Genomic DNA, 10652 nt, shown 5'->3' on the forward strand with positions numbered 1-10652 from the left:
TTTTTAAAATGCCATGTAAATCAAATAAGAGCTTAGCTATAAACCTGCTGTAAATTCTGTTGATTCAGCCCATAAATGACCTAAATACAAGAAGGAAAAAATTATAAAGTGCTTTTATTTATGTCAAATTAAATGTGAAACGTCTTAAGAATCTTGGTAGTTTGTCCTCAGGTATTTTTCTATCCGATTGCTCAAGATTCTCCCTGTAGGTAAGTACTAAGACCCGATAAAGCCATTTAATACCCCGCTTTTCACACTGCGCAGTTCCCACCTGGTATTAAACGCGCATTACCCGGAGAATATTCATGAGTGCAGGCGACCGCAGCACGGCCGGACACACCGTCTGCGATCCTTATATTAGTCTTGGACGAATGCTAATGCCAGTATTGAATATGTACACCGCTTAATTGTTTAAAGGCAACGTTTTGCGTTCAGGCGAGTTTGCTCGGGAGAGACGGGCAGGCGTTGGATGGAAATAAAGTAGAAGTTAGTTTAATTAAATATCTTATGTTTATTAAAACTAGGTATTTTACGCCACAAAAGGTATCAAATTAGTGCAAAAATGAAATCAGATTATTTTGAATAACGCCATGAGTACAAAAAATACATCAATATTAATCTCATATAATAGTTTAGTTATTCCAATAAATAGTATCCTTACACGAGACAAAAGGAGTACCGTCCGGGTTGTTAAATGATAAAACCACACCAAATGCTTTCGGAATAATTGACTGCACATCCCTATAGAAAACTACAATGAGCATATCTACTGACCCATTAGTATCACTTGTCCACTCTTTTATAGCTTCTTCTACCAAAAGCCACTCATGAGTAAAACCAGACGACTGAGGAACAACGTTATAACTGTCACTAGAACCACCAAGTTCATAACCAATAATACTCCAATCAGAAAGGTCCTCGAGATTGTCAGGAAAACTAGATCTCAGATCTAACAAATTTTCAAGTTTCTTTATCGTCTTACTAGTTACCTTTGCACGTATTACAGCCGTAACTGGCACGCTACTTCCATTTGCTAGAATAACATTAGCCATCGTGTAACTGTATACAGGGTCAAATTTTTTATTGTTTGAAACGAAAACACCTGTATCTGCTGCACCTTTGATAGCGGTTTCAATTTCATTGGCCACGTCTTGGATGTACCCGTCAGAGGCATGCGCTGTTTCAAAATTACTCGCGTTGAATGATTCTTTAATCAAGTTGTTCATAAACGCCTTACAGCTTCTTTTGTCAGATGGTCCAGTTTTGAAATCCAGCGGTAGAGTGGGTACTCGAGTTATGGCTTGTTTAGCGCAATGAGCCCAGAGTTTGGATCTAAAATAGCAGGTATAACCAGATTTGGGATCATAATCGCAGCTGCTTTGACACAATTTGCTTCTTGCTGTATAAGTATCGACGAGGCTTCTTCCCGTGGGAGTGGTTGTTCCTCTGACCTTTGAACTGCAGAAATCCCATTCGTTATTAGCTGATGTCACACACCACTCGTAGATGTTGCCGAATTTGCCACAGTTGCCCCAACATTGATTGTTGCTCGGGTCTCTAGATCGGGCGGTGAAGAATATTGGAGCTGGTCGGTTTTCGGTGACACATGGTTTTTTGGTCCATCTCCAGTTCACCACACACTCTTTGGTGATTGGTGAGCAGCCTCCTAAACAGGGTTCTCCGTCGGTACTTGTAGCTACTCTGGTGTATTTATACAGTTCGTCACGGGCAACAAAATTAAATGTTCCATTAACTGAGCCCGCTGATAAAAACGCGGATAAAATTAAAGTCGCTATTTTAATCATCTTGCGATCTTGTAACTTAGTTGAAAGCTCACTGCACACTAAAGTATCCAATCTATATTACAACCATACTAAACAACAACTAAAATAAATTAGTTTTGCATAAATTTTCCAGAATATACAAAATGATAATTGAGTCAGTTGCACCAAAACTCGCTCGCCTTGTATGACGATGTAGCATTACAAATGAATTACCCAAGCTTAGTCACTCACGAAAAATTGGTATTTCCTAGTTCTCTGTTAAATTCTCACTAGAATTTGTTTTTGACTTGAAATTCAAAAATCAATTGAAAATTTAAATACTGAGAAAGCATTTTAAAACTAGATTAAACTTTCGGGGCTATAATTCGTGGTCGGGACGGGACTAATTACAAGCCCGTATGTTTTCAATATCGGTTATCAAGAGGTCTCCACAAGTAAGTTATCAACGGCATTAAATAAGTATTACAATGTCATAATACAATGACCTACTTTTCTTTGACACGTGTCTAGATCTTATGTAAATAAAAACAATTTAATAATACATTAGCAGTTTTAATACAAACAAAATCTTTGCATTTATAATAACTCTCTACCTCTACAACAACGGTCAGTAGGAACAGTCAGCCTCAAATATTTCGTGACACACAAAGTAGCCAAAGAGTTTGCAATACGTCTTTGTTACAATTAGAATAAGGTTGTGCTGTCTACTTTTTGGCCACTTTGAGTATCACGAACTATTTGACGCAGACTGTACCTAAGAAATTAGCAATTAAGAAATTCAGTAAAATCGTAAAACTGACCGTCTGGTCCAATTAGTTATCCTGTTTATCTAAATGTATATAACTCAAAAGTGACTGACTGACTGACATAGTGAGCTATCAACGCACAGCCCAAACCACTGAACGGATCGGGCTGAAATTTGGCATGCAGGTAGATGTTATGACGTAGGTTATCTGCTAAGAAAGGATTTTACGAAACTTCACCCCTAAGGGGGTAAAACGGGATCCACGCGTACGAAGTCGCGGGCGGCTGCTATTTTTAATATAAATACATTGCAGATCACCAGGTGTTGTCATCTTCGAAGCGCTATCAAACTAATGAATCAAAGAGACAAGTAATCATGCCTTCCCAAATCATTTGTCTTCACGAACCATTAAGTTACTCTAAACCATGGAGATACAGTCAACAGCACATCAGACTGTTAATTTTTGTTGCAAAATAGTAATTATTCTAATTACTTAAGACACCATAGACACGGTAATACTATGTATAGACTTCAAGACGAGAGTGAATAGGCAGTTACAGGGCAGGTATCATCTGAGACCGCATCTAACTTAACATCAGGTGTAATTTCAGTCAAATATAGGTTACCTGCCCTGTTTTGCATAAAAATATTTAACTGTCAAATTCAAATTCAAAATATTTTTTTGTGAAACATGGTGTTTACAGATATTACGTTGTGATAGTCTCACTATGTTTCGCCTGTTCTATGTTCGCTCAAAAGTTACTTAAAAATGGATATAAAATATTTTCTATGATTAGTCTTACAGAGCAGGTATGTTTACCATCCGAGACTGCATCTCTCTTAACATCAGTTGTGATTGTAGCCAATAAGACTTGTTCTGAATAAAAAAAGTGATTACCTAGATGATCAGAAACTAATTTAAAAGTATATTCTATGACATTTCGTATTTTACTCGTAAGTAAAATTGAATGTACAACCTTTAAAAGACCCTTTACAAATGAATTTCTCTACCTAATGAGCTTATAAACACACTAGGTATTCCTTAAAAGCCTCTCCCTAACCGGGTCCCAGCTGAGTAAATAAATGGATTTTCCCACCATTCTAATGGTGGACGACGTTGAGACGCCAACACAAACCGACGGTTATAGGGGTTGACCTTGGTGTGGATTACCGAGGAAATGGGTGGGAGACGGTTGGGAACCCTTGGGAACCCTTTGTTTTAGGTTACAGCGATCAAACGTTTTGCAGGCGTCGTGGGGAAATAATAGTTTTAAATGGATACTTACGTTAAGCAAAGAAGTGTTTTTCCCAAGTTATCTATGTTGAAATGAAAGAATATCAATTAAAATAGAGAAACGCGGGTCTCAACGCGAAATTTTTTTATGTATTTAGTTACATTAGTATTGCAGCTTGACGTTTTGGCTACGTCGCTACATCCATGGTCACAAGCAGACTGAAAATAATAAGTTCAAGTTCCCATGTCATTTGTGACAAGCTAAACTTAGAATAATGTTATTAAACTTGTCGTTTTCGTTTCAGCCAAATGCCAAACGAATCTCTCACGGATTTTCACAGCGATCTTGCTTTCCCGCAATCTACTGAATGCGTTGACATAGTAGTGCCTTAGGATTTTTTATAATGAAAAAGAAACTGCAACCAAATCACATCTGGTTTAATTTGAAGAAGAAATAATTTATACATACGTGTTTTCCTAATTCTGACTGTACTTTGTTTTATGGGTCTTAGGGTGGATTCGACCAAACAAGAGTAAATATTAGTCTCAGAAAAAATCGTCAGTTTTGACATATTTCCCATACTGAAACTGTCAATGTACCAGTTATACCAGGCAGGAGTTATTCTCGGATAAAAGTTTGGTCGAATCGGGCCTTAGTAAATTAAAAGACAGACGGCAACATGAAATCACATCAACTTACTTTAAAGTAGGTATTATTACAGCAGTTAATAAGGCATTTAATGGAAACACGAATTCATTTTCCCCATACTGGTCATTTGGAACTTATGGCGCCTACGGGAGCTCTACCTACAAATTGGTCGACATTATTGTTGTATGAACGGTGCAGCCAACAGCCGGCCCTGCCGAATCGATCGTGAAAACCGTTCACTAAGTGTTCCTAGGGCTGTTACAAACTTTTTTCTTGATGTTCATTATACAAAAAATTCTAAAATTAGGTTTTGTGGCATAATTTGTAGGCCTCTAAAACACCCACAAATGAAATGAAATCCACTCAAAGACAGTTACTTAATTTCTAGCAATAAATAAGTAACACATACGAGGAATTCACTTAAAAAAGTTTCAAATTCATTTATTTTCTTATTCCTTAACTTAAATAGGTATTTCGTTTATTCTAAATACAGCTCTGCACATATTCTGAAAACCCGTATTGTGGTAACTTAAAATAAAGGAGAATTTCATCAGAGCGCCAAGTCTGTTCTATGAGTAGCCTATTGTATGACGGGAAATGTTTTGCACATACCCACCAGATTACTGTAGCATAAGTTGATCTCGCTAAGTCAGAAGCCTACGGGCTGGGACCTCTACTAGTGCATACATCTTGCATATTGTAGCCTGATCATACAATGTATAATGTAACCTAGACTAGGCAACCCTAGGCTCTAAATCTTATTTTCAGCCCAGTTAAGGCGTTTGATCGGATTCAGAAATAAATCGCATCTTTCTGAGAGCGGGATTATTCACGTTAACTCTTTAAGCCTATTTCGAAGCACAAAGGTTGTACTAACTATAAGGTCCAGTATCGGCGAGCGACAGTTTTGTTTTAAGGCAGTAGGTATTTACCTACGTGTAATTAGAATAATGATCTACTTATTCTAGTAGTAGTTGATAGGCACTACGTAAGTAACCCCATATTCTTGAGTCTAATGGCCTTTTTTATACCTCCATTTTGCAACAACATATAAATTGTAATGTGACATGTAATAAGCGTTTTGAATTTGCATTTGAATTCACCATCAATGTCTAACTTTTAAGTTCTTCCTTCTTTCTAAGTAAATGCTGAAATAAATATTTGCAGCCCACCTGACTAAGAAGACTTTAATTGTTACTTTAACAAACAAACGAAAATTCGATTCGTTTTAAAAACTTAAACCTTCGATTGGTTATTTAAAGTTTGAAACAATTATGGACCTGAATATATTTTAGTGTAGATGGCTACTTGGGAGATATTACATAATATTGGTCTAATTATAAGGTGAAGTGAACAAAATTCCACGAAACATTTCAGCAACTTTGTGATTTATTATTTTTGGCATAACCTTCGGTACAGTAAGCTGTTTCATTCAAAATAAATGTCTTAAGATTTCTTCGAACAAGCCATACAAATTCGTAGTCTTATAAATATAACATGATTTTCGGAATCTCACTTCAATCGTGTTTTTTAAAAACACAGACGTTACTTTTTGGATCATCATTTATAAAGTGAACAGTACTTTTATGATTTAGTTAGCCTTTATCGCACGTGTATACTCCTTGTAACTTAGCTACAAAAAAACTCCTAGGGCCGAACTAAGGGTTAAAATTGTTGCAGGGTTCGGGCTCGACACAAAATAATTTTGATGAAGAAAAAGAATCTTTAGAGAAGAATAAAACATGGGAAATTGTAGAAAGGCAGGAAGCAGGAAATAGAAAAATAATTATTATGATTTGATCTACGAGTAATGCCAAAATTCAATATTTGACTGGACCAATTAACCAATTAGTAACAATATGAAAGTACTATACTTCCGGCATTTGAAACGAGCGACGAGCGATGATTCTTAGGCTAGGTTGCACCATCTTACTTTAACTTTGACAAACGTCAAAAATCTGTCAAACTCCATACAAAAAACACCGGTTATCGTTAAAGTTACGGTCAAAGTTAGGTGGTGCAACTCAGCTTTAATAATTATTTTTAGACTTGACTAAAATTATCAAATATCATTCAAACGCAAAGCATAAGACTTAAGGTTGCATAAAATACTCTCGAAGCTTCAGAAAATAGCGACTCCTGTATAAAGTCAACCAAGCATATTCACCTTAATCTATCCCCCATTACGTTCTACCAGAAAATCGGTAGTTTCACGGGTTTCCCAGAGCAAATCGTCACAGGTCTATAATGCAATAGGAAGGGATGAAGAGAAACTTGTATGGCATAAAAAAGCAATTTCCGGCCTTTCATATTGCAAATATGGTGAAGGCGAAAGAAACGGAATTCCTGATCGGAGTTCGTAAGGTTGTCCGACAGTGTACTTTATTTGTGGTAGGCTCGCTTCTATGAGGGCTTGCATGGCGTAGAGGCAATCACCGGGAGACACTGGTACGGGACTATTCCCACCTCTCGTTCCCACCACTACAACTCCTGTGTAGCCAGGATCTACAGCTTGACCGCCACAAAAACCCAACCAATGAAGGTCAAGTTTGTCCCGGGGGAAAGTTAAACTGTCATTGGACCCGCAACGAAATTAATCAGAAGAACATAGGAGGAGTTCGAAATTATGGTTCGACTTCCCTCCATTGCAAAGCGGATGACAGGTGACAAACAAAGGTTTAAAACCTTTAGGAAAAGATTATCCGGGAGACACTGGTAGAGAAGGCTTGGTTCGGAACTCCACAGTTCCTTCCCACTTAGCCTAGGCGCAGACCACCGATTTTTAGTCGGCCGATAGTTGGGTCGGGCTGTTAATCAATATGGAGATGTATGAAAGTGCGCTCATTTCACCTATTTGCTATCGGCCGATTTTTCGTACAAATTAAAATCGGGCCCAACTATCGGCCAACTAAAAGTCGGTGGTCTGCGCCTAGGCTAAGGGCAAGTGAGGTGAGTGACGTAGCAGCGGGTTCTTATAGGTGGACACCTCGTCCTTCTGACTTGGTAGGTTTTTTTTATCCACAACGAGGAAGCTCTTGGCCTGTATCTCACCTGAGTGTAAGTAACGATCAGGCCGAAGGTAGAAGCGAGCTTCACCCGGAATCCTCAACCACGGAGGAACTGGCTATCTTACCTCTAACTGCCGGAACACAACAATGCTGTTAACAATTAAATACATCTCCGTCAACAATTTGCTATCACCCTATCTATAAATTAACCACAGTTCTATCTGCTTCTATTGTAGTAATTAAGTTAAACGCAAGACCCACTGAAAAGCCAAGGTTAGCGAGTATTTCATATTTTGTAACGAGTAAGTTCATAGTTTCTTATGCTAAATTTTAATTCTTCATCTCTTAGAGTAATGTGGTGCTTCTGCAGTAATACCTTGATTATGGCAACACCTTCATATTTTTATGAACGCCGATGCTAGTTTCTTTTATACATTTTTGTAGCTTTCTTTTAGTATGCCTCATTATCTTGTAGATATTTTTCTTAAAAATGCCATAGATTTTTCTTATGAATTAATATTTCCAATATATAATTAATATCCGGGGAATATCGAAATGCTTTTGACTGGATAAACAAGATTGTGAAGCCTTTTTCTTAACAACACTAAATAATGATTATATCAAGCAAGCGTAAGGTCGTGAGATCGATTCCCGCGTTTGGCAGTTCGACTTTTTCAAGTTATTTATAATGATTATACCGAGTTATAAGTACTTACACGGTAAGGCTGAAAAATTGTTGTTGTTAGCATGAAACCCTATCATCATCATCATCATCATTTCAGCCATAGGACGTCCACTGCTGAACATAGGCCTCCCCCAATGCTTTCCACGTTGATCGATTGGTAGCGGCCTGCGTCCAGCGCTTCCCTGCTACCTTTACGATGTCGTCGGTCCACCTTGTAGGTGGACGTCCCACGCTGCGTTTTCCGGTACGCGGCCTCCATTCCAGAACCTTTCTGCCCCATCGGCCGTCAGTTCTGCGTACTATGTGCATGATACCCTAACATGCATGATATTTCTAACTTCATCATCATCTATGTAAACCTTTTCTATTCTATTCTATTCTATCTTTATTTCAGTCACAGGACGTCCTCTGCTGAACATAGGCCTCTCCCAATGACACCCTGTATAACAGTTGTTGGTTACCGATGGCTGTATCTTCCAGTTATCTATCCGAGACCTGTGACGCCAAAAATGTTTTGGTTTATCCTTAAGTTTACCTGTCAAATAAGATCTGATTAGGCTGTCAGGGATTAAAAGCAAGTGTTAGTAAAAATGTCTGTCGTTCCGTCTGTACATCCACAATGTATCTCAGCAAATGTGATTACAGTTGAGGAAGCGTCACAAATCACATTTCGTCAAGTGAAAAGTGCTGCACAAAGGGCCGACGACATTAGCGCATTACTTAATGGCGCGTTGGTATTAAAAAATGTGTTCACTGAAGGAAAATGCTGAGCTATTCCAAAATTCACGGATCATACTGAAACTTTCCCCCAACGTTCAAATTTGGACTTTCAGGAGCTTCTATCAAAGTCGATATTGGATTGAGTGTGGAGGATTTGCGAGAGACTGATTTCCTCCAGGTTTCGATAACGTCTTGAATTTACAACCGTGTTCTTTCTGCATTAGTAAAGTAAGTTCCTAAGTTGGAATCCAGTTTCACGGTTTTTTTTTCGGATTAGTTTTCTCGAGTTTTCGAGTTACAAAACAGAAACTGGCTTACGCTTGTTAGTTTTTGCTACAAATACAGTCAAATATTCATTTCCTTGTCTGAACAATTTTTATATCAAAGTGGCTTTAAATAAATTTATTTACGTATAGGCACGAGTCTTTACCAACTGAACGATATTTTATTAATTAAAAGCTATGGTTTTATGATTGTGCGTTTTCAGTTGGACGTATGTAACACATCCCGAAGAAACGCCACAAAATATACGTGTATTTTTCATAATTATAGCTTCCACCACCTATCTTCTTAGGGTCATCAGTCTATCGTGCAGGTGACTGATATGATTGCCAAAACCTGTTTTTTTTTTAATACGTTTGTCGAAACGTGGTCTCTTTTTGAGAACCGTTTACTCCACCTTCCATCGATTCTGAAAAAATCGCCTGCCATTGAAATTTGTTATAATTTTCCTTTGAATTGAAAACTTTATAAAGTCTAAGAATAAGCTAAAATAGAGAAACACGGGTCTCAATGTCAACGCGACGTTTTTTATATGAGTTACATTGTCACGGCTTGACGTTTCAGCTGCTATGTTGCAGCCGTGGTCACAAGCAGACTGGCACCAGACAGACGTGAGTACATTTTATTATGTAACTCAGATAAAAAATGTCGAGTTGAGACCCGTGTTTATCTATTTTAGTTGAAATGCTACTTTATAATAAACTACTTTATGTATAAGCTGCCCGCATCCAGGCTCTTCCCGCGACCTTTACCAGATCGTCGGTCCACCTAGTAGGAGGCCTGCCCACGCTACGTCTTCCAGCCCGTGGTCGCCACTCGAGAACTTTCCTGCCCCAACGGCCATCGTCTCTACGAGCTATGTGCCCCGCCCACTGCCACTTGATTTTAGCAATTCTGCGAGCTATGTCGGTTACTTTGGTTCTCCTGCGAACATTGTTGAAAACCTTGGGGGAGGCCTTTGTCCAGCAGTGGACGTCATTTGGCTGAAACGACGATGTATAAGCTAGATTGCCTCAATTGAAAACTTTATGAAGTATTAGAATAAGGTACTTTAGTGTATTTTCTAGATTGCCTCATTCATTGACAAGTAAGATAAAGGCGTTGGGACCTAACTTACAAGGCCATTGAAAGTGTGATGTATACAGCCCCATCAATCTGCATTATTGCCGAAGGCTCCGAACCTCTGCCTCTGACAGCAATTGATATGCCCATCGACTACGTAGGGTTTATTTTTTCCGCACCTCACAATAAGGAACTGCCTTGTATGGGATTGTACGTTAAATGGGGCAGTTGGGGACGAATGGGAAGTGCCATAAGGCGTAGATAAATGCCGTTATGTTGGCAATTTTGTTGTACGGGCGGCGGCATTAAACTAAAGGCTGTGGAAATCTTTGTACTGAAATATATTACGCTTTCTCAATAAATGTGTATTAAAGTTTTTTTTATGCAGAAACAAGGCACATATTATTTGACCGCAATCACACCTGATTTTTCCCAGTAAACGCATTTACTCTAACCTGGGAAAGGCCTTTTCGTTGTGTTTGG

At 38.4% G+C, this 10652-nt stretch overlaps 1 protein-coding gene across 1 annotated transcript; it reads right to left on the bottom strand.

Annotated features, from left to right (window-relative positions):
• Positions 1–491: 491 nt before the first annotated feature.
• LOC135076456 (uncharacterized) lies at positions 492–1832 on the bottom strand. Its single transcript, XM_063970921.1, has one exon. The coding sequence runs from the start codon at positions 1803–1805 to the stop codon at positions 633–635; it is 1173 nt and encodes a 390-aa protein (XP_063826991.1). The 5' UTR covers positions 1806–1832; the 3' UTR covers positions 492–632.
• Between the last annotated feature and the right edge of the window lie 8820 nt (positions 1833–10652).

This window comes from Ostrinia nubilalis, chromosome 12, assembly GCF_963855985.1.
Source record: "Ostrinia nubilalis chromosome 12, ilOstNubi1.1, whole genome shotgun sequence".
Lineage (NCBI taxonomy): Eukaryota > Metazoa > Arthropoda > Insecta > Lepidoptera > Crambidae > Ostrinia > Ostrinia nubilalis.

Excerpts from the sequence above, each read along its gene's own strand:
- LOC135076456 (XM_063970921.1), bottom strand. The coding sequence starts at position 1,805 with ATGATTAAAATAGCGACTTTAATTTTATCCGCGTTTTTATCAGCGGGC.